Source organism: Carassius auratus, chromosome 20 (assembly GCF_003368295.1).
Source record: "Carassius auratus strain Wakin chromosome 20, ASM336829v1, whole genome shotgun sequence".
NCBI lineage: Eukaryota > Metazoa > Chordata > Actinopteri > Cypriniformes > Cyprinidae > Carassius > Carassius auratus.
The window spans coordinates 13750337-13774651 of record NC_039262.1 but is presented as its reverse complement, the minus strand read 5'-3'; the positions used below and the strand labels follow the sequence as shown (position 1 = coordinate 13774651).

Below are 24315 nucleotides of genomic sequence, written 5' to 3'. Positions count from 1 at the left end.
AAACTTTACCAAGCATGAGTTGTAAAAACCGCCCCTGATCTCCATACAATCTTTCTTAATCACACAGCTCATACGCACACAAACATTATGACACACGGTTTCCTGAGAAATCAAATCCACAGCAAGTGAACTGAAGACAAATATCTACAGTTGTTTTTGTGCAGGTAACCCCCACCCAGACAAAGATCCTAACCAAATGCGAAGATAAGACCAGCCTTTCCTCTCTGTCTGGTGTCGTTGGTTGGGTGTGGGCCTCTGGATAGTGAAAATCAGCTTTACTGAATTGTTTGGGGGTTCTTAAAGCACTTTGTTCATGGTTATGTATGAGGATTTCTCAGAGGCATGTCACAGCTTGCCACATGCCACCGCTGTGTTTGCATTCAGTTTGGTGTGACAGCATACAGTAAATGTACTTCCTTAAAAAATGGCATTTGTTTGTTGTGATAGATTCTACTTTAGTTGTAGCCATGTTTTTGGCATGGTTTAGTGTACACACAAACTTATTTCTTTATTTCTAAAGTATAATGTTCAGAGACTGCTATCTTCCTCACAGTTATACCGTGTGTGTGAGTGAGGGTAAACCAGTTCCTGGCCATACCAGAACAGGTTAGGGCAGTTCTCATGTTTACCTGCCTACCGTTTTAGCTCTGCCTCTTCTCTCTCACTTCCTGTATCAGGTGCATGCATGTGTGCAACAGAAGTTGGCGTCCCAGTGAATTACAGGATGGCCAGGGGTCCCTGGATTAAAATACTTCCTTGAAGACCAATAGGACAACTTTCAAAGTTTACTGGACATCAGGGAAATTTTTAACTTGTGGCCACAGGGCCAAAGTCCTTTTATTTTCTCTTTTACTTTCTCTCATTCACGGTCCTTTCTCATTTTCCCTCTGCCGGAGCGGTTGGATTACCTGTTCAGGTAAGCAGGAGAAATACACCGGTCTGAGTATATGTAATCAGCACATTTTATCTCTCACATTTCACTCATCACACTTTCACCTGAAGCTGATTTTTGTTTGGTAACCATGTACTTGTTGACTCAGCACAGCTGTGGAGAAACTAACTTTGTGTATAAAGCAAGATGAATCCTTTGAAGTCACAAAGCCTGTGTAAATGTGTGTGTTTGTGCACAAGGAGGCATGTGTAAGCATGGCACAGGTGTTGATTCATCTAAACACCTTTAGCTTAGATTGATCATCGCCATCATTATTCTTTTGGTTAGACTGAGTTTTTGTCAGCGGTTTTGACCACCAGATCATGTCACCTGTCAGTGTGCGTGGATGTGTGTGTGTGGAAATGGAGAATTATAGCCTCACTTTTGCTATGTTTGCTGTTATCTTTATTGAATTTTACTTTATATGGCATAACTGTTAGGCTTTTATCAGTGATAAGACATTTATGGAGTGTAAAACAGTAAAAATAAATCCTACAAAATACTAGTCATTTGCTAGATGGCATTATATTATATTGTATTATATTATATTATATTATATTATATTATATTATATTATATTATATTATATTATATTATATTATATTATATTATATTATATTATATTACACTATCATATAATTACATAATTTTTAATTAAAATATTTTAAAATGTAAAATGAAAAAAATTAAAAGACCACACTAAGAATTTTTGAACCACACTATATATGTGACATAACATCAGTGGAAACAAAAGATGGCATAGAGAGGAACAGATAGGATTATTAAGACAAGATTCTGAAGAAACAGATGAAAACGTGTTGGAAGGAAAGTGGGTTAAAGAGGAAGAAAAGAGAGGGGTTCATACAGAAAGAGCCTGAAACAAAAGGGTGGGGGTGAGCTATGTACATTTCCATATGAACACTTATGTAACTCTCCCCATGCTATGCTTGCGTGAAGTTTTGATGTTCTTCTCCTACATACCTTAAACATATAACCTCATTTCTTATATGCACTTTTTATTCAAAATGTCTCTTCTGAAATATATTTGCATTATTTGTAATTATTTTCCTCACTCAGAACACCCACTTCTGTCATCTCTTTAAGTGTGTTATTTTTTGTGGGTGGCTATGCTCATTAATATCCATAATGTCTGAATAGCCATTATATGAGCATTAATCACAGTATGGATTTATTGCATTATTCATTAACTATATGACTTAACAGTTGAATGTCTAATCAAAAGGGAACCCTAAGGCTCCTCATTAGGACCTATAACTCAACCATTCAACCCTGTTCAACAAAATTATTGTATAATATTTTGTGTGGGTATAGATATACTGTATGATAGTATGTATGCATCAAGAATCAAGAGTATCCAAAGATTCAGATACACTGTGGAATGTTCTACAACATGTCTGAACAAAGAGCGGTGAAGTCAAATACAGATCCACAGCAGGAGCAAGATAGCAAGAGATCCACCCTTCTGCCACTTTTCTTCATCAAGCGTGCTATCTGTTCTCTTCTATTAGAAGCACGGGTGGTATTGCAAGGCTGAGATGTTACAGGGGGAAAATGCCATCTATGAGCATTTTCACTAGTAGTCTTAGACTTTTGGACCCCACTATATAATTCTGTGTCTACTTTTGCATTAATTCCTTCATTGGTGCATTGCTGTTCACTTTGTGTGATGGGAAAGTATGTGTTTGTCTGTGCTGAGTGATATAAAAGTGCTGACACACAACACACACACAAGACAAGGGTGATTAGGCTCAAATGACTGAACCATTAATACACTACAGTATGTTCTGTGTCTGTCAGTATATTCCTTGCATTAAGCCATTTATTGAGGATATTTTCAGCTTTTTCAGTCATTAAGCAATGATCCCACTGGATCTAAGATTATACTGTTATTTTTATGTGTGTAGCTTTCTGGTTGATTGTGCACTTTAATGCCATTAACACTTTTTTATGCTTAGTACACTTACCACCGCTTTCCTCTGTGCCAAAGGTCACCCGAGAAACAATATTATTTCCTCAGAGGAAAATATGAGTGAAAGAGACAGAGTTGAAAGAAAGAAAGTAAAATGAAACAAGTAGCTATTAAGTCCTGTCATTCTGTTTGTTTAGAGCAATGGATCTTTCAATAGAAGTTCCTTTGAATCCGGGAAGACAAAAGAAAATGGAAAATTCCAATTGAATAAGATCCACAGGGTAAAAGCAATTATTTTTGTGTGTGTGTGGATCTCTCTCTCTCTCTCTCTCTCTCTCTCTCTCTGTGTGTGTGTGTGTGTGTGTGTAATGCAGTGCAGTTGCATACTCAAGCCATATCATCACTCTAAAGGATCATTAAAGAGATGATGATTTACGGAGAACGCAGGGTTGCCAGGTATAACTGTGTCCTTGGGCACACTCCTTTATGGGTGGGAGTGTGTATGTGTGTGTGTGTGTGTGTGTGTACTCTTATAGTCCTGGTTAAGCTTAGATCAGATTACAGGGAGGCAGACAATAAAGCTATTCTCATGCATTCACCTGGAGTGCACTGTCGTTCAAGGGTTTCCTGTTCAAATCAACAGACTTCACACAATCGGAGGAGCTATATTCAAGCTCACAGAAAGATATAACGAGACTTTGTGTTAAGTGCAGAGATTGTACTCAGACACTCCAGACAAAATTTTATGGCAGTAATAAAATTACACTCCCATCATAACCATACAAACTCCCACGTGCAAATGAGATGTCTGTGTACAACAGGTGTGGTGATGCAGGCTCTTATGCAAGAACATCCTGACCACAGCATTTCTTTAAAGATAAAGTATGAAGTTAAACATTTGTCATCATTTACTCACCCACATGTTATTCCATACCTGTATGTGATTGTTTTTACTGTGAAACATTTATTAATTTATTATAAAACAACTGTTTATAGAGACTATGCTAAGCTAGGAGTGCCAGTTATAAAATAACTTTTTTTTCTCCAACTGGGTTTATTAAGAGTCATCAGGTGCAATATTGATATTTCTGTTGCCAGTGGAATATAAAATGAGTTTTGGATCAGTCTGACATTTATCCTTCTGCCAGCTCAGGGAATTAAAAATAGAGTAAGAGCAGAACGGGCAGAAAGTAAAAACTCATTTTTGCTGCCCTCTTTTTGCTAAACTGTGACTTTGGGTGTGTGCGAACTGGCTTTCCGGCAAAGTCAGCTAGCAAGATTATTATGTGGACACACCTATTTGCCATTAACGACAGTTTCTTTTCACTTCTTCTTTTTATGTGCTCCTCCCATACAGGTGGATGGCTCAAAACGCAACCTGACACAACAAAGCCCTCCAACCACAAAGATTCAGTAAAGCTTCGACACAATTACACAATGAGTCATCAGGAAGAGGAGGGTGCTGAAGCCATACCTGTTTGTGGTGCAACAGGAGTCAGTCCCACGTCCCCTCCTCTTGACCTTTGCCATGTCTGTGGACAACGGCACCTACAGGAGGAGAACCATGAATATTCCTACAAAGAGGAGGTGGATGATGACCTTATGTGCCACATCTGCCTTCAGCCTTTAATCCGGCCACTGGACACCCCCTGTGGACATACCTATTGCCAGGAATGCCTGACAAACTTCCTGCTGGAGAGCGACTTCTGCCCGGTGGACCGCACTCCCCTGATGCTGCAGACCTGCCGGAAGTCCAGCCTGCTAGTGCACAAGCTGCTGGATAAACTGATGGTGTCCTGCCCCTTTACAGAACACTGCACAGAAGTGATGCTGCGGGGAGAAGTGGAGGGACACATCAGGAGCCGGTGAGGAAACCACTCTCTAAGCTGTTTTGATGTGATAGTAGAGCTCTTAACAGGATTTGAGATTCTTGATGAAATTTAGGATGGCGGTAGACAGGTTTGGATAATGTACAATGTGATTAAGCCAAGTAGAACATAGATCTGCTTCTTTTGTTGGTCCGGGAGCAATATTGCTTTAATCATAACCCAAATACTACCAGAGGGCATGGTTTATGAGAAATACCATTGTTTTTTATGTTTATTTTACCTGAAGTCAAACAGCTGCATGGATGCAAACACTAAAGCAGCCATCTTACTATGGCAAATGCTTATTTATCTGTCAGCAAATTAATTAGGACTTTTTTTAGCCTTTTAAATACAAATTAGGTAATGTTTCTTTGAGGGTTAGTTCACCCCAAAAAATTTATTCTGTCAATAATTACTCACCCTCATGTCGTTCCAAACCCCTTAATACTTTTGTTCATCTTCGGAACACGGATTAAGATATTTTGAATGAAATCTGAGAGCTTTCTTACCCTCCATAGACACCAATGCAACTACCACATTCTTGGCCCAGAAAGGTAGTGAGGACATTGATAAAATAGTTTATTTGATAGCAGTGGTTCAACCTTAATTTTAATAAGCTACAAAAATAATTTTTGTGTGCAAAGATGACAAAAACAATGACTTTATTCAACAATTTCTTCTCTTACTCTCGTGTTCCTCTGCTTGGAAACAAGGTGTAGGGTGTCTGGGTTTTACCTCTACATTCAACTCTGCGTGTTGAAGACCGACATGGAAGAGAAGAAATGATTGAATAATGTTGTTATTTTGGTTTTCTCATAAAAATAATTCTCGTAGCTTTATGGTGGAACTGTTGAAGTACTGATGTCACATGGACTATTTTAATAATGTCCTTACTACTGTACCTTTCTGTATTTCATTTGCTGTTTATGCAGGTCAGAAAGCTCTAGGATTTCATCAAAAAATCCTAATTTGATAGTAATTAATGACAGAATTTTCAGTTTTGGGTGAACTATCCCTTCAATATTCATGAGCCAAGCAGATATGTTTTATAATTGTATCTGTCCATTTTCAGACCTTTCTATAACGCTGATCCCCACCATGGTGTGGTCACATTTACCATTGCTCAGAGAAAAAAAAGCAGAACAAGATGTGACAAAATACCATGAATCACATACAGGTATAATGACAATGAGTTGAACATACCAAGCTATTCTGCAAGCCAGCAATCAAATCAACCCTAAATAACTGCTTTCCAAACAGACGTTTTTATTGACAGGATTATAATGTTGGTGAGTAGTTGCTGCTTATCCATTGTGGATCTTATGTTTTTTTTGTTTTGTTTGTTGCTTAGTTACGAGTTTCTGCCCACACAGAGGTCACTGACGAACATCAACCAAGATGCTTGTTATTGGCAATTGCTGCAAATTTGCACAGGGAAATGTATTCACCACCGGAAGTTTATCTGGTGAAATTGCATTACACCAGTTCCCGTTGAACTGACTGGATTTCACTTGTGAAATTTTGCCAAGCCACAGTAAATGTGACCACACTGTAATGTTTACAACCAGATGAAATCACGAAAAAATAGTGGTGGGGAGATAAATATGAGGCCAACCCTAATCCTAACCCAAAACTAAAACCTAAGTCTTATTGGCTAAAAAACAGTTTTTCAGTTTTAAAGATGTTGATCCAGACATTCAGCCTTAAGGTTTGAAGGACATTTTAAGTAAGGACTCATCTTCAGATGTCTTGATTTGAGGTTAACATGAAGGATTCACAAAGCGCAGTTTAATGTATTTAACTGTATAAGCAAGTTTTGAATTGCTGAATGTGACTGATGTATTCACGCTTCATCTTCTCATTGGCATTCATAAGCAGCCCTTCATTTATTGTCTTTCATAAAAGACTCTTGTCAGCGATTTGCCTCAATAGAAGACATGTGTCGAGCACATATCTGTCTGCGTGCATGCATTTTGCTTTGTTTATTTCGTTAAGAGGATTCTTTTGTTCTCCACTCCTCAGAGGTAGCAACCCCACAGTGACCCCTGTTTAACCGACTAAGATATCTTCCACCTCAGTGCCTTCGGGGACGTTATGCTAACTAATGGTTTTTATTGGAACTCTCGCTCACTCTTGCCATTTTCAGGATGGTAGAGTCTCTGCCGTTCCTGTGGACTGTTTCTGAATCATTAGTGCTCCACAGGCCTGAGGGCCTCTGTTGAAATTAATTGCATTTTGTTACTGGCGTTAATGGAAAGTTTCCCTCTCATTTAAAATTCCACTTACGGAAACACAATCAACTTGCCCTTTTCTCCAGTCACCCAAGAACCCACACTTGCTTCTTTCCATTCTATTGCTCCTCTCCCCTCCCACATCCTTCTCTCCTTATACTGTGCTCTTGGGCTTTCAATTCATAGTTCTTTGTCTTTCTCTTCCTCTCCCTACTTTCTCCAATGTCTAGTCTCCAGTGGTCACAGTAGGTTCAGGACTGTAAAGTTGGACAACATTCAAAATGGGATGGGACTTAAGCGGAACAAGCACTGGTGAGGACCAGCCAAAGACTCTTTCTATGTAAGAATGGCCTTCCATACACAATTTATGTTTTTTTTTTTTTTGAGAACTTTTGTACAACGTAAAGTTCCTCTTAATTCCATGCATGTAAGCTCAAGAGATGAATTTTTTTGGTGTCAGCTGCAACATATTGTGTTTGTGTCCCAGTATTTGTGTTCATGTTACGTTAAACCATGAGGCGTCCTTTACATTGGTGACTCATAACTGTGTGGTGAGAAGATCTGGTGTGCTAAGTCAGTTTTGATTGCAGCTTTGATGTGTTTTAGCTAGATTGCATTTGCTCTAGAGCTTTGTGTCAAATGTTGAGAACTTTGTATCTTGTGCCATATGTCGGCCTGTTTAACTTTTCCGTGTTTGCACTCAAGCACATCTAGATGCACTTTGTCTCTGTGCGTAAGCATGTGCTTGTGTCTGCATGTATTTGGCAGTGCACAGACTTTCCTGGAATCCTAGATCAGATCTGGGTAGAGAGGAGGGAATGTACTGCCTTAGGCTGTCCTAGGGCTCTTATGGACATGCAATATTAATGATAACACATACTATACCTTCACCAAATTATACGGTTATTGAAACTGCTGTAAAATTTGGAAATCTTTGAACCTATAACCATTTTCTGATTATGTGATCTCGTGAGTTATTGTCTCTTTGAAGAATGATTGAAGAATATTCAAGTTAATCTATCTATCTATCTATCTATCTATCTATCTATCTATCTATCTATCTATCTATCTATCTATCTATCTATCTATCTATCTATCTATCTATCTATCTATCTATAGCTAGTCACACAGCTGAACTGAAATATATCTGTTTCTATCTCTCTGTCTATCCTTCTGTTCATCTATCCATTCATCTATCTTACTTTCCATCCGTCCATGCGTCCATCCATCCATCCTCCACATGCCTACCCTCTACACACACGTACACATAAGCACACACACACACCGCTTCATAGCTGAATGAACCGTTGCGTAGCAGAGGGGGGTGGTCTTTGCCACACGCTGTACCCTTGAGGCATACGGACAATGATAGATAGACCACCCAAGCCTACATCTCCCCCTCTCTTCCATGTTAGTTGGTTCGCCCCAGTTCTCTCTCTCTCTCTCTGTAGAGCATGCTGCAGTATAAGTCAGACGCTGTGTTGCCACACTCACATACTCGCTCTCTCTCTCTTTCTCTCGCACAATCACAGCAGCATGTGGGCTCGTGAGCGTAAATCCTCTCACTCTTGGATGAAGCCCAGGGCAGATTAAACTGCAACGCAACCATCGCAGCCGACCAGCGTGCCAGCAAACGCCGCTCTCTGCCTCCTCTTCTCCTTCTACCTCACCCTTCTCTTTTCTTCTCCATCTCGGCTCCCGTGCACCTGCACCAGCTCCAGACGCCGCTTCTGCCACCTTTTCTTCTCGAGTCTTTCTTCATCCTGTACTCTCTGTTCTCCTCCGCTGGCAGCGCTCCCAGTCTTTACCTCTCCCTCTACTGCTGCTGATCTCTCTACCGCTGAGATGACCGGGCTAAAAGCCTGAGGGAAGCGAGGATTGAAAGAAAAGTGAAAAGACAAAGAAACAAGAAGAAAAGGAAAAGGAAGAATAGCTTTTTTACATGAGAGAAAGGCGGGAGGGGGGGTCAGAACTGTAGTAGAGGTGGAGAAGCAAGGGGCAGGGAGGAAGCCGGATAGGAAACACTGCATTCAGTCTAGAGAAAGAGAAAAAAAGAAAAAAAAAGAGAGACTCAAGACCCTGGAGAGAGAGGGTCATGAAGGCTCTGCTGCTGTTGGTTCTGCCCTGGCTCAGTCCAGCAAACTACACTGACAATGTGGGCAACCTGCACATCCTCTACTCAGAACTGTAAGTAACACACACGTTGTCCTGTGTGCCTGTCCGGTGTGAGTTGCGTCCCATAAGTACCATCTCATCTTCTAGTCTTATACAGGACAAGTCGCACTGTACCCCATCCCATCCAGTACTGCAATGTGTGCATCTGGTTGTGTGTATAGGTGTTTATGTGCGTGTGTCCATACATCATTCTCAACAACCTGCATAAATCCCAATTGATCCCATTTTTTTTTTTACCTAAACAATTGCTTGCATATCTGTTTGTGTTTGTGCATGCTTGCATATATGAATAGGAGTTTCTAGATGTAATTTAAAAATGAAAAATTCCTCATGTTTCCCGATGCCTTTTATTGTAGTTGCATGGCTGGGGACAGTGGTGTAGAGGTGGTTATGGTTGCGTTCTGTGATGAAGCAAGTTTTGTTTTGATGCTACCAAGCAATGAGGCACACTGCAGCATGGCTGAGATGACCTAATGTGTGTGCAGGTGTGTTTTCACATCAAACAATCAGGAGAATTGGGATTTCTGACATTTTAAGGAGGTTTTTACTGTTATATATCATATATTTGTATATATGATACAAAATGTATGTTATCTTTGCATAAGAAAAAGGACTGAGCGCACTGTTGCTAGGCACACCATTCAGGAAAACAAAACACAGGTATTCAAACACCCACTGGATATCTGACAACAGCATATTCAGTTGCTCTTGGATTTGCATGGAACATAAAACATTCAAGCTGAACTTCTCTCTTGGGGCAAGAGCACCACACACTCCTTAAAAGAGTAAAATATACGCCTTTACGCAGCAACAAACACTGTAAAAGCTTCTTCGTTGTGCGCTGCACTGTTAAAAAGACACTTCTGCATTCAGCGTGAGAGTACCGTGAGTGTGTTTGGGTGCAAGCTGGTTATATTGATCCCGGGTCTTTGGCAGGAAAACCAATTTTGGCATTTAAGTGTGTGTGAATGGCTGAGCGTAGTACAATGGACTGCATTACAAATCCTCTCTGCTTTTAGAGTCTAGACCATACACAACACAAGCATGCTGAAATTGGGGTGTATAGCATGGAAAATAAAGAAAAGGAGCATTGGAGTGGAACAGGACAGTCAGGTGTCTTCAGAGGGATGAGTGGTGAGAAGACAGATAAGGTAATTTCCTGCACCATCTGCCCATATGCTTGTTTGGCTTGGATCTCTTAGGATGAGGTCTTTCTGTCTTTCATCTCTATGTATGCGGGTCACCGTATGAGCCGTGTCTTATGATTTATGTCCCTGTGTATGTGATTGTCATGTGTAGACATGTATGAGTCGATAAAAGATAAGAGAGAGGCTTTGTGTAGTCCATTTTTGTTTGGCTGGCTGATGGGAGCATGGTCGTTCGTCTTCATCATATATAATGACACAAAGCTCCTATTCTCATCTCTCTCGCACACTCTGGCCTTCTTTCTTGTATTGTCAGCTAGCTGTGCTTTGCTTTGCCCAGAAAATCTCTCTTCATTTATCACATATCAGTATCTTTTTCTTTCTGTCTATCTTTGTTATCGTATGTTATACTTTTCACAGATTTCTCTGTGGTGCTGTGCTGGGTTGAATAGGAATGGATAGGAATGGTGGCAAAATAATCACACCCATGCTAGTATCTTGTATTAACATCTATCTCAGGCGTTCCAGTCACAAGTGTTCAGGAAAGACAGGTTTACTTGCTATTAACATTTCATGGAACCACTCTTCTGCCAAATATACCTTTAAGTTTTTCAATATGTTTTGCGTTCCGTTTTTTTTTTTTTTCAATTAGACACTTTTATTTATGTATTTTAAACCACAAAGTAAAACCCTTGTTTTAGTGCAACTGATGACTGAGAGGTGAGCATGAGGTCCTTTTATTTTGTCTGGGACAAATGCAGTGTGATCCAATGCATGTCTGACTACCTCCGTATGTCGTCTGAGTGTTTGGATTGCATCTGTTTTGGACCGTGTTTACACTTGTATTTAGAACTGACCGAATGTGAAATTAATGTTAATACAAACAGTGTCTGTCAGAGCTGATATCCTGAATGTTTGATCTCGGCTGAGGCACACACATTTCCCTTCTCTCTTATTCTTTGACATGCTTAATTAGATTTTGAATTAAACATGAATCTTCTCTGTGCACTGTTGCAGATGGGTTTTTTTTTTTTAAATGCAGATGCTTGATGTGTGTTTGTTGTGTGATGTGTGTAGAGGCACAATACCTGACAAACAGCATTGCTAATAATACTGCAAGCAGTTTAGAGGTGATTTCTGCACCACTAGTGTCACTAAATGGTATTGCAAAAACAATATTGGGCAAGCAGGTACCCTGCCTCAAACTTACGCCACTGTTTGAGCCAATGTTTCAGAGTTGTCAGAGTTGTCTTGATAGTGTGACAGTCATACTCATAGTCAGTATTTACACTCTTTTAGGAAATTAATTTGCCAGTGGATCACTTGTAATGTCCTCTCTTCCTGATATCCAGCTCTGTTCATTAAAAAAACAGTTCTGCTCCCTAATGCTTTTAAATGTGTCGGTGTATCTTGTGCATTGCATGAGTGTAAAAGTATGCTGAGATGTGCTTTTTCATGTTTGTCTGATGTTGGTTGTGTCTGCACATGCTTTATCAGGTGGTATTCAAGAAAAACATCTCTAGAGACATAATAAAGCGCAATAGAACTATTGCCAACATTAGCATATAATCTGAAATGTAAAATAAATATGAACAAATTTCATAATATGCAAATGTTAATGAGGTTCATGGAATGTTTAATTCGTTTAATGAATAGATTGATTTTAATGTATTTCACAGTTAAAATATTAACCTATTTGGACATTATATTGGTTTCAAGAATACACATTTCTGAAAGGATTTGAAATCGTTTTAAAGAGTTTGAAATAAATAATTAATTTGATTAAATAAATCATTTTGCCATTTAAAATAGGTTTTCTGACAAAGTTTTTCCATAGTTCACTGCTAAATGAGAGTCGCGCTATCAGATTGTGCTTGAGCTGTGATGTAATCAGAAGAAGATGCTGCCAGTATGATCATATTGTACATTTCGTGTCTATCCAAATGTAAATATAAATGTTTCACATGAAAGCATATGAATACTAATAAGATCTTCGTGTCTGTCCACATTTCTCACTGACTTTTTAACCCGGCAGATAGGTGTGAGGAGCTTCTGTTACCATTAATCCGATCACGTTATGTTACCTCAAAAGAAATGTGTTAAAAAGTGTTAAGATGTACTTTAGAGGTAAGACGTCACACTTCTTGAGGGCCGTGCTAACTTGTCTAGACCTTTAATATGTTATTGTGGCATATGTGGGCTGGAAACAGTTCTTGTGAATCAGATTTGTGTTACGATAAAGCTGTGCTTGAAAGCGGCTCTGACTAATATGAATGTGAATGAGAGTGGCTGGAAGGCTGATCCCTGTCAGTATGAGACTCTAGATGAATATGGTGTTGATTCGTGCACTTCGACCTGGTTTATATTTTTATCTTTTAGTAGGAATAGATCAGTTATGGGTGTGGGGAATGGTGACTGATTTTGTGTACGTGCATGTGTGTATGTCTGCATGGCTCTGGTCAGACAGCAGCATGTCGTCATCAGGGTGACGTCCATGTAGTGAGAAAACAGGGCTTTAGCTGTGGGGCCGCGTGTTGCCGCGGTGACCTTATTTTTAGGCATAGTGAGTGGATGACCGCTGAACGTGAGCGGTTTGTCCTGCGGCATTCGCTGGCTCACTCAGTGACCACATAACCCATCTACTTATCTGTGCCAAGGCACATTACACAAACAGCACACTGCATAGAAACCACATTTAAGAAGAATTTATATTCTTATATTTTATATGATAAATATTAAATATATAAACAACATATTTTTCTTAAATATATACATGTATGTGTTTGTTTGTAAGTATATATACATAATAAACATAGACATTATACACACATATATTATGTAAAGAAAAACCTTTATTTTGGATTAGATTTTATCACGATTAATCATTTGGCAGCACTAATATGTAATATAAGAGCCATCAATGAACAGACAGCAGTAATGTATGGAGATATATATATCCACTACCGTTAACAAATTTGGGGTCAGTGAATTTTACATATATATTTGAAGTCTGCATGGCAGCATTTATTTGATTAAAAATACAGTAAAAACAGTTTACACTTTTAAAATAACTTTAAAAATATATTGTAACATCTTCATTTGGTGCTAATTAAGAGCACAAGAAACATTTTAATAATCAGTGATGAAAACAGTTGTGCATGATTAATTTTTCAGGTTTCAGTTTTCTTAGATTATGTGTGTGTGTGAGTGTGTGTGTATGTATATATATATATATATATATATATATATATATATATGTGTGTATGTATATAATCAGGGATGTCAAATGATTAATCACATTTAAAATAAATGTATTTGTTTACATAATATAAGTCTGTGTACTGTATATATTTATTATGTATGATATATGTATGTGTGTGTGGTGTATATATATATATATATATATATATATATATATATATATATATATATATATATATATATATATATATATATATATATATATATATATATATATATATATATATACACATATACACATGCATGTATATATTTAAGAAAAACATGTTATATGAATATACATGTATACATGTAAATACATGTAAATATTTTCAAAATATATACATGCATGTGTGTGTATTTATATGCATAATAAATATACACAATATGCACATACTGTATATATTACGGAAACACAAAACTTTTATTTTGGATATGATTAATTGTGATTATTAATGTTAGACGCTCACAGACCAAAATACCAGAGACAACATTACTACAATGTACAATGTGCCCATGTTCCGAAGTGAATTAAACCCCTGCTCAGGGAGTTAGGGAGCAATGAACATGGTGTAGGGATCATATCCATCGAAATATAGTTCATGCACGTAGCTCCCTTCTAACGAGCTGATTATCTGAATTGGGTGTGTTAACTAAGCAAGACATGCAAAATATGTGTGCAAGGATTGGAATTGGGAACCGCTGGGCTACATCATGTGAAATTCACCGGCGAGAAAACTTTCAAAGTACTACAATAGCAGGAAGGAAGATCGGCCATTCTTGCTCTGGCTGCACAGGTGGGTGAACGCGCTGATGATGTACCCTGTCTGCGCTAACAGAGGGCACAGAGGTATGCAGATACATACTTTGACATGCAGGTAGGGAAGCCAGTTAAAATGCTCGGACCTAGCATTTTGATTGGACGAATGTTTATTGGTCCTACGCAATACGCAGAATATATAAATATAGATATTTAGACCACTTAACTTAATGATTGCTATCGGAGACGTAAAGAGACTTTCAACCAGCATAACAAAGAAGACAGTCACCTATTGCACCTTTAACACTATGTTCACCAGAAAAAGTATTGATGAATGAAATAGGAGTCAAATCTCTTCTACATCCCACCCTTAAAAGTGCCTGTTGCATCCCTGTCAGACAATTATCATTTTGAACTGTGGCACATCTTACAAAAGACAGACCCGAAGCCCTGTTTTATTATCAATCATTAATAAGGGATGTCAGAGATGGCTAGTTATCTCTAAATAATTACTCCATGTCTGCTTTCCTTCCTTGTAATTATTCATTAAGATTTCATTTCAGCTTTCACACGCACATGTACCTTTAACTGGTGCAAGCCTGCAAAATCAAAGCAGTCTTCAGACAAATGAGAAGGATGACCTACATGTGACTGCCACGTTCTCCTCTGCAGAGTCAAATACAGCTTCTGAGCACTTTCCCCGGAGAGCAAGAGTTCAACAGATTGTCAGATGTTCTGGCCTAAGTGTCTGTCCTGCAGTTGCTCTGCAGTTGTTCTGCGTCCTCTCGCCTTCCTCTTCAAGTTAATGATGATGAGGAGCAGGAAGAGCAAAAACGTTGTTGCTAATTCGACACTTTAGCTGCATCCGAGACAGAGAGTTGGCAGAGTCCTTTTCCCTGCTCAGCACCTGAGCTCAGGGTCAGATCTGCACCTGGGCTGGGTGCTCAGTCACTGCTGGGAGATGGTAAGAGGGTTTGGAAAAGGCACAGGAAGTGGAGGGTGTGGGTTTCCTGTCTGAGTGTAACATACACTGGCCTTACAGCTTAAAGTGTGCCTTTTACTGTTTTTTTAATGGTTTTGAAATAAGTTTCTAATCAAATGCAGTCACTACAGTAAGATACTATACTAGTGTGATTTTGGATGAAGCTCACTTCTCAAGATATGGCACAATGAGTTTCCAGCTACGAGCAATTTGTGAGTTCACAGTAAGACTGAAATGGAGCATGGCATGAAATGCTTAAAATGGAATTTGAGGTGGGTTTGCACTTAACTTGTTTGGGATAATATGCGTTTCATATACATGAGGAAATGCTATGCAGGATCAGTGAGGTTTTATGTGAAGCTACCTGGCATTTCACCACAGAAAAAAAAAAAAAAACGAGCTTAGGCGCATCACGTCTATAATAATCCTGAAGCATAATCATCAAAGATACAAATACGTGACCTCCCAGTTTGAATGGGCTCCTGCACACTAGTGTCGTCACAGTGGCACACTCGAAGAGGACCGCATATGTGAAGATATCTGGAAAACTAGGCCAAGCAGAGCAGCTCAAGTGAAGCTAAAGTGTGTATAAACAGAAGCTTACACATATACACTCAAACCAACAGTGACCTCCTCTGAAGATGTTTTTGCACTCTTAGGACAGATGCATATTTTAAACCTTACGTGCACAAGCACACACACATTCACTGGAGGACAAGCATATTAAAAAAAAACTTAAAATGCACTGCTGGGGTGTCAGTTCTGAATTTTTGCAGAACAACATGCAATGGGAAAATGGATGGAATGGAAAAGGCTCGCTCTCCGTCTGCCATGAGAGTGGGTCAGCTGTATCTACCACTTCAAATAGTGCACAGGTCTTAATGTTAATTGTTCGGAAGATAACACACACTCCGGCGCTATCTCCTGCACACATTAGAGAACTAAAGCAGATCACTGTCCTGGTTCACACTGAGAGAGAGAGGGAATGTGAGAAATAAAGTCAATGCGGTCGCTCAGCTGGGAATGGGGAGGGGGGGGGGGTGGGGGTAGAGGGATGAACATAAATCTGCTGCTGTCTTCATCCTGCTGTTCTCATCAAAGAGAAGAAGGGAAACAAAGAAGTGGGAGGGGACAAGGGAGGTATAGAAAGAAGGTATGAGAGAGAAAGAGTGGTGGAGGGAAAGGGAGGTCTGCATAACTGTCCTTGTAGTCTGCCAGTGTGAGATCATTGGTTGGCTGAGTGAGTCACATGACACGGTTTCAGCTCAGGGAACTGGTTAATGCTAATGGTTAAAGTATTTATTTGGCAAAGTGTTTTTATTTGTATTTTTAATTCCAATGCAAGTTCAGAGGCATCGATGAACAAGGTTATTCTTGTTCACTAAAACTAGAACTAAAAAAATAATACTTTTTTGTTAAGTTTAAAATAACTAAAACTAAACAAACTAAAAAATATAAAAATACTTATAATAAATTAAATTTAAAACATACTTATAATACTTATAATAAATAAAAAATAATATAGACATAAAAAAACTAATAAAACTGACAAAAGCACACAACATAAAAAAACCTTTAATAACAATTAAGATGAAAACAGAAAATATACTAAATATACAAAAAAAAAACATATTTTTAATAAATTAGTTGTATATATACATTTTTTGTATGGTATATCAATGTAATTAATTGTAGATATATCTGGGACTATCTGTTCACCAGTCAAATACTAGCGAGTGGGGCCCACATAAGGATAAAGGGGGAAAAACAGGCTGTGAAATTTTGAGAAGTTGAAATGGATTTAAAAAAAAATCCCTTAATGAGTTTTCCTTGGCCATTCATCTGTCTCTCCTCTTCTCTGGTCTTACTAGTTCTCTCAGAGCGTTTGCCATGAGTGTGCAATCCTCCAGACAATGAATTACTTGACGTGAATACGTCACAGCTCCAAAAGACCCGAAGAAAAACGATGTCTCCTTCACCCTCCTCCTTCCTGTATTTTTCTCCCTAAGATTATTACTTTCCTTAATCCTTCCTGAAGCACTGAAGCACTGATCTTCAAGCCCATCAGCAGATTAAGTACAGATAAGGTGGAAGACGTCTCCTTTGATAAACTAATAAAACTGCATTTATATGTGTGCGCATGCCTACCAAGTCAAACATGACAGAGCAATTAAAGAGATCAGACAAACCGAGCACAAATTTCCCATGATGCACTTCTCTTTACAACTGTTCACGCAATGAAGAAAGGGCAAGACCTCTGAATTATATCCCTCAATGTATCACATACATTATATAAGGAGTCTTAAGTTGCTATAAACTAGACGAAGTTTCACACATTATGATCCCTCCACTTTTAGTTTAACCCGTAAAGCACCGTTCACTTTCTGCATTTCAATTTTTGACGTATTGCAGCTATTCCAGACACTTTGCATGTTTGTCTGAAATAGAATCCTTGCGTTTACTTTTTTACTTTTATATATTTACATTTATAGTTAAATAACTAATTCGAAACCCCTGCAATATATCAAATATACTGAGCTGGTTGCAGGAACACACACAATATCCTGCAGCGCTCTGAGATTTCAGATGTCAATCGGAACTGAATGTGCTGCAGTTTTGTCAGAAATGCATTTTGTGCTGGTGCAGCGTTGCGTTGCAATGCTGTCTGTCGGACAACTACAGTCTCCGGCTCTTTAACTGCTGCAGTGAGCGTGTTTGTGTGTACGCCTATGTAGCCACTTATAAGACTGCTGATTGTGTGCGAGGATGGCGTGATTTAGTAGCTCTCTCCCTCTTTCTCAGTGGTTCAGCAGTGAGCTATGAGGATGATATTTCTGTCCTGTCCTCTCCTCTCTGTGTGTCAGTCGCACACAGCTGTGATTATCCTGATGCTTGGGCCTGGATTAGCAGGCTAGCGGTGGAGATTCCAGGGGGAAGGGATGGAATATCTCACATTTTTTAAAAACACCTCTGCTTTCCTTAAGATGAATACACTTGAGTATGAATGCAGAGGAGGAATGCATTATGTATTGTTAGTATCTGATGTGGCATGCATCCAGGGTCTTAAATACAGTATAGAATGAAAAAAGAACAATTAATAAGTATTATCTCTGCATTAAAATTAATAGTAGTTAAAAGTATACTAGTATTTTTGTAGGTCTGAATGGCTCTCAGCCACTCACAAACAACCCAGTCCTTATATATTATATTTATCTATTTCCAAATATCTTTATAATATACACATATACATAGATTAGGAATAAATACAAATAAAGTAAATAACAGATACATTTAGAAATAAATACATTTAGTTTAGTCAATTAAACATTTCAATAAAAAGTATATGATGGTGTTACAAAAATACAAAGTATAATATAATATAAATATAATATATAAATATGGAAAGTATTACTTAACTGCACTGAAAAAAAGAAAGTAAATAGGTCTGAAAATGTGTGTGTTTCATCAGTTGAACATGTCTTAATAAGCTGAATCTGAATCATGACAGTTCCTGCTAGAAAATGGTGGAAAAATATAAAAAGGATAATCATACACATACAAAAGTAATGCATGTAGTTAACACTGCATGAAAAAAAAATCTAAATAAATCTAAAAAATACAATATAATACAAAGTCAAGAGTATATACTTCACAAATGTTGCTGTGTGTTTATGTGAAGGATGAAGGATGACAAAAATCTAACCTTCACCATGAGAATCAGTCAAAAACTATCAGTCCTGCAACACCACCAGTCTGAAAATATGATTGGCACATGGTGTATTCTCACACAGACACTAAATGTGTGTGTATGTGTGGAGGTCTTTTTAGGTCAGTTTCAGGAATTGAGTCTGGCATCTCGCTCTGATGGAAATATGTTTGTATGTGTGTCTAAGACTAGTACATCCCAGTCTTAGGGCTGTGTTATTTGGTTAGGTTAAAGGTAATCCATTCACTCAAAAGAGGATTGAAATGTCGATCTGGTTTTTATGACTCAGATTCAGACCATTGTGTATTCTGATGTCTGTAGTCAAAGATTTAGTGTACTGGATTTAGTGCGTCCGAGCTGTAAGTAGCCAGTGGAATATTCTGGAGATTAATTTCATTATTATCAAGAGGAGAGGAGCACATAATTCTCCCTCGTTTTGTCAGGTCATTATGAGGTCTCTCCAGGCTGTGGCCTACATCTCCATTTGCAATCAAAAACAGCTAGGGTAAAAATAAAAATGAAGAGCAGGGTTTGATTTTGTGTGTATATATATATATATATGTGTGTGTGGAAAAAAAAAATGCCTAAATTAAGAACTAAAACTAATTAATCTAATAAGTTTAAAAATCTAGGAAACAATATAATTAAATAAAAATATTTGTTAATATATAATAAATATATAAAACTAAATTAGAATCTAATAAAGATTTTTTTAACTACATAAACATAAAAAAAGAGTGAAAAAATTAGCAACAAAATGACTAAAACGTGAAATTGAAAAACAAAATATAATTTGAATTATCAAAAAAATAAAAAAAGCACAGTAAATATATGATTCTAAAATAATGTGATTGTGATTTGTGATTTTGTTTCAAGACAGTCAAGAATCAATGACATTTCTTCATAATGACATCCCCACTGGACAAAGATGTATATTCATTCGCTCACTCGCTCTTTTACTTGCTCATTCATTCATTCATTCATTCATTCAATTATATGCATAATAACAGCATTCAGGTTTGGTAAAACATGAGGATGAGTAAATAATGACTACAAATAATGAACATTTTTAGATGTACTGTCTCTTTAAGAAAACTTTGAACTTAAAATATTGCAGTCTGGATGACAGTGAAGAGAAAAGGATGCATGAGAAGAGGAAGTTGAGGTCGGGGTCCCGGGAAGATTGAGAGACAGAGAGAAGAGAACGAATGAACCGTTGGGAACATGGGGAGAAAGAGATGGAAAAGTGCATGAGAGTTGTTAATCTCTCTCTCTCTCTGTTGCTCTGTGTCCTGCTGCCTGTCCATATGGCTGCGTATGTGTGAGAGAGAATAGACGAATGAGGAAATTGGGAGCAAGGTGACTGACACATGCCATCATTCATATAACGGGATGGTTGGATTAAACGATAACTTCTGGATTGCTGTTATTGTGGCTGCAAGGTTTATGTGTGAGTCTGTCAGGACAAAGACTCGGCTTATGACTTCAGACCACAGACTGCTGCTTTATCTCTAACAGGAAAGCCTGTTTTAATTAACATCTGCCTAAGCCCTTTAACGAAGTAACAGACAAGACCATTGTGTTGCATCTCTTTCTCTCTGCACACATACACACACTGCATAGCACTCTGCAATACTAACTAATATTATCATATTAACAGATTGTATCATTTGCTATATTAAGGCCTTCTGTAGTGAATCAGTGCTTATTATGAATGCATTTAACGTTTGTTTACAGGAGCAACGTTATAATATAATATTTAGTGGAAGTTAGAGAAAGGGGTTTATAACATTTTTAAAATAGGTATTTTTCTTAAAAAAAAAAAGTCAATTCACTACAGGTTGCCTTTATTCACCCCCCGGGGCCATGTTAGACACGTTTTATTATGGATGGATGTGCTTTGTTGCATTTCTTTTGAACAGAAACACCCATCTACTGCCATTATAAATCTTGGAAGAGCAGGGAGAATTTTTTATACGTATAACTTTGACTGGATTTATCTGAAAGAATACATTTTTCTCACTTTAGTAATTTTAACTGTGTCATTTTTTTTAGAAAACAAGACTTAAGCTTAAGCCATTTTACTTCTCAAGTAAACATTTGTTGTTGTTTTTTTTTTTCTTTTTGGAGCCTTCACCAGACAAGTATTTGCATGGTGCAGAACAAAACAAAACAAAAATCAATGACCCTTCATGAACTCCCCATGTACTTTTCCTCTCTCTCCTCTAAGAGAAGAGTAAAACTTGGCTTTATTAGCTATGCAATTCACTAAGGAGACTCTTCTTTGCAACTTTATAAATGATGTAAGCATTTTAGACTGACAGACTCAAACCAAGGGGGAAGATCCTGAACTGAACTAACACTGTCCCAACTGAGCTGACCACTGGTTGGTCTCCACTGAGCCCCTGTGTTACATAATATAAGGAGATGAAGTTTCCCTCTCAGCTGATCACACTAACTGCTTTTGATGGCCATAGAAGAGGCCAAAAGTGCCTTTCATTTACTATACTGTTCTTACCCTTTAACAGTAAATGAATCTGTCTGTCTGTATGTATCTGGGTTAGGTTATAAAAGAGGGGTAGTTGTCATCATAGAAAACTCCTAAGCCGCAATTTTATCTTGACACACTGTCAATTGACCAGTGTGAGACAGCATTTGAGATCTTTCATCAGCACAGTAACAGAGCCTGATTGAAAGCAGCCGTTGTTCTTTTAGACCAGTTATTAAGTTTGAACACCTGAGGCACTCCAATCAGTGGTCAGCAGTAAGTGAGATATATACGGCCAGTGTCAAGCTCTCTGCCACACATACCTTTTCTCGCTTTCTCTCTCTTATGGCATCTATGAGGATGAAGACAGGCATGAATACTAAGACAAAATGTTTTATTTTAAACCAGGTCCCCAAGGCATGGCATCTCTCTTGGTGCTCTACACACCTTTTTGCTTTTATGTGTCCACCCATTGATTTATCTCTTCACAGCCGGCCCTTAGAGAGAGAGCTCTGCTCCAGCAGCCGCCATAATGCTGTCATCATTCACTTTGCAATTGTTTGAGATGACTTTATTGTTTCCTTGTTAGTATACAATATTTACCCAACTGTTTAGCATCGATGAAATTAACCAATCACAAGTGTGCAACTGGGAAGTATCTATCTATCTATCTATCTATCTATCTATCTATCTATCTATCTATCTATCTATCTATCTATCTATCTGTCTGTCTGTCTGTCTGTCTGTCTGTCTGTCTGTCTGTCTGTCTGTCTGTCTATCTATCTATCTATCTATCTATCTATCTATCTATCTATATGTCTGTCTGTCTGTCTGTCTAGCCCCTTTCACACTGCCATTCCGGCAAATACAGGGGTAAAGTGTTCCTGTAATTGTTCCCTGGTCGCTAGATTTGGCACTTTCACACTGCCAGTGATGACCCGGTATATGTGCGTGCTTTCACACACAACCCCTGAAGATCCCGTAACGACACGTGACATCAGCGCGTGACGTGTAATGTACGAGTCGACAACGCTTGGCACGTTATACTTTAACTGAAGCAAGCTAACGATCTCTGCGTCAGCGCGGAAAGTGAGGAACTAACTGATCTCTGCTTCATTACAGTTTGCACATATGTTTTCGTCGCGAATGTTGATCTTCCTTCAAAACAGCCGGTAAAAGAGTCGCGCGATAACGCGCGTCATCACTTCGATACCGAATTTGATCTGGCTTTTGTTCACACAGCGCTCGTTCCGGATCGATTACCGCAATGTTACTATGTCCCCGACCCGGGTTCGATTCGGTAATCAATTCCGGGACGTGGTTGCTTTCACACAGAAGGCGACCAGGCAATGTTACGGGAATATTGCGGGTCCGACGTGCAGTGTGAAAGGGGCTTCTGTCTGTCTGTCTGTCTGTCTATCTATCTATCTATCTATCTATCTATCTATATGTCTGTCTGTCTGTCTATCTATCTATCTATCTATCTATCTATCTATCTATCTATCTATATGTCTGTCTGTCTGTCTATCTATCCATCTATCTAGCTAGCTAGCTACCTACCTACCTTCCTCTGGGTAGCCCCACCCACGCTGAAACCTCATTGGTTCAAAATTAAAAACATGTGCATTGTTCACTTGTGTGTCTACTCACGGGCTGCTGGTTTATTGGTTTGTCAGTGTGTCTGTGTGTAAAGAAATAGCTTTAGCACATGATTAGTTTTGTAAGATAACAAATCTCATTTCAAAGGTGATGCATTTATATTCTAGTCTTTGTGCTTGTTTCCCATGCTTCCTTGGGCAGACATGTTTGTTTGTTGGTCTGCTCTTTCGACAGTGCAGCATAATATATCAGCTACACCAGAACACAGACTCACAAAGATCAAGTCCAAATATACCCTCTTGCAACAAAGTAATTATCCAGTCTCCTCTACTTGACTTTGCTTTCCTAATTGGCACATACAGTAGATGATGGCACATTCATTGTATGGTAATGTATCTTGCTGACCTAGCTGTCGGTGTGTGTGTTCTCACAGGTGTAAAGGAGCGTCACACTATGGGCTCTCCGCAGAGAGAAAGCGGCGTTCTCAGGAGGGAGACTGTACAGACAGCACCTCAGAGCTCACTGTGGCAGCACTGCCCGGGGAGGGATGCCCCTCCTCTGCTATCGCCCTCCTATCAGACGACCCCGGCCTGGTTAATCCCGCCTACGAGCCCAGTGTGGAAGATAACAGCCAATCTGGGAGCACCACCAGCCTGGCGGCACGTAGTGGTTCGAGGAAGAGTGAGTGTGAGTGCACACATCATGTATTTGTCACACACACATACAAAATTGTAGTTAGTAACGTAATCCATTACAAACCATTAATTATTCATCATTCATACAAATTTAAGGTAATATATTTGTCTAAATTATGTTTTTAATTTCACAAACACATTGTATGTAATATATGTGACCCTGGACCACAAGTGTCAATTTTTTCGATATTGATATTTATATATTATCTGAAAGCTGAATAAATAAGCTTTCCATTGATGTACGGTTTATAAGGATCATACAATATGTGTCTGAGATACAAATATTTGGAAATCTGGAATCTTGGGGGGCAAAAAAATCTAAATACTGAGAAAATCACCTTTAAAATTGTCCAGATGAATTCTTAGCAATGCATATTACTAATTATAAATTAAGTTTTGATATATTTACAGTCTCTCTCTCTCTCTCTCTCTCTCTACTGTATATTATATATATATATATATATATATATATATATATATATATATATATATATATATATATATATATATAATGTATTTCATAATATAGGATTTTTTTTTATAATAAAAAAATAAGTAATTGTAC

At 38.3% G+C, this 24315-nt stretch overlaps 1 protein-coding gene across 5 annotated transcripts in view; it reads left to right on the top strand.

Annotated features, from left to right (window-relative positions):
- Positions 1 to 680: 680 nt before the first annotated feature.
- The window catches only part of lnx1 (ligand of numb-protein X 1), a 38360-nt gene continuing 14725 nt past the window's right edge, over positions 681 to 24315 (top strand). The window contains exons 1-3 of one of the 5 annotated variants that reach the window (XM_026291203.1): positions 681 to 916; positions 4219 to 4726; positions 23489 to 23736. In XM_026291203.1, the coding sequence (XP_026146988.1) occupies positions 4299 to 4726; positions 23489 to 23736 (676 nt within the window). In that variant the 5' untranslated portion in view covers positions 681 to 916; positions 4219 to 4298. Of the gene's footprint in view, positions 917 to 4218; positions 4727 to 7190; positions 7301 to 8301; positions 9148 to 23488; positions 23743 to 24315 lie in introns of those variants that run through there. The other 4 variants (XM_026291201.1, XM_026291206.1, XM_026291205.1 and 1 more) reach the window with 4 other exon arrangements.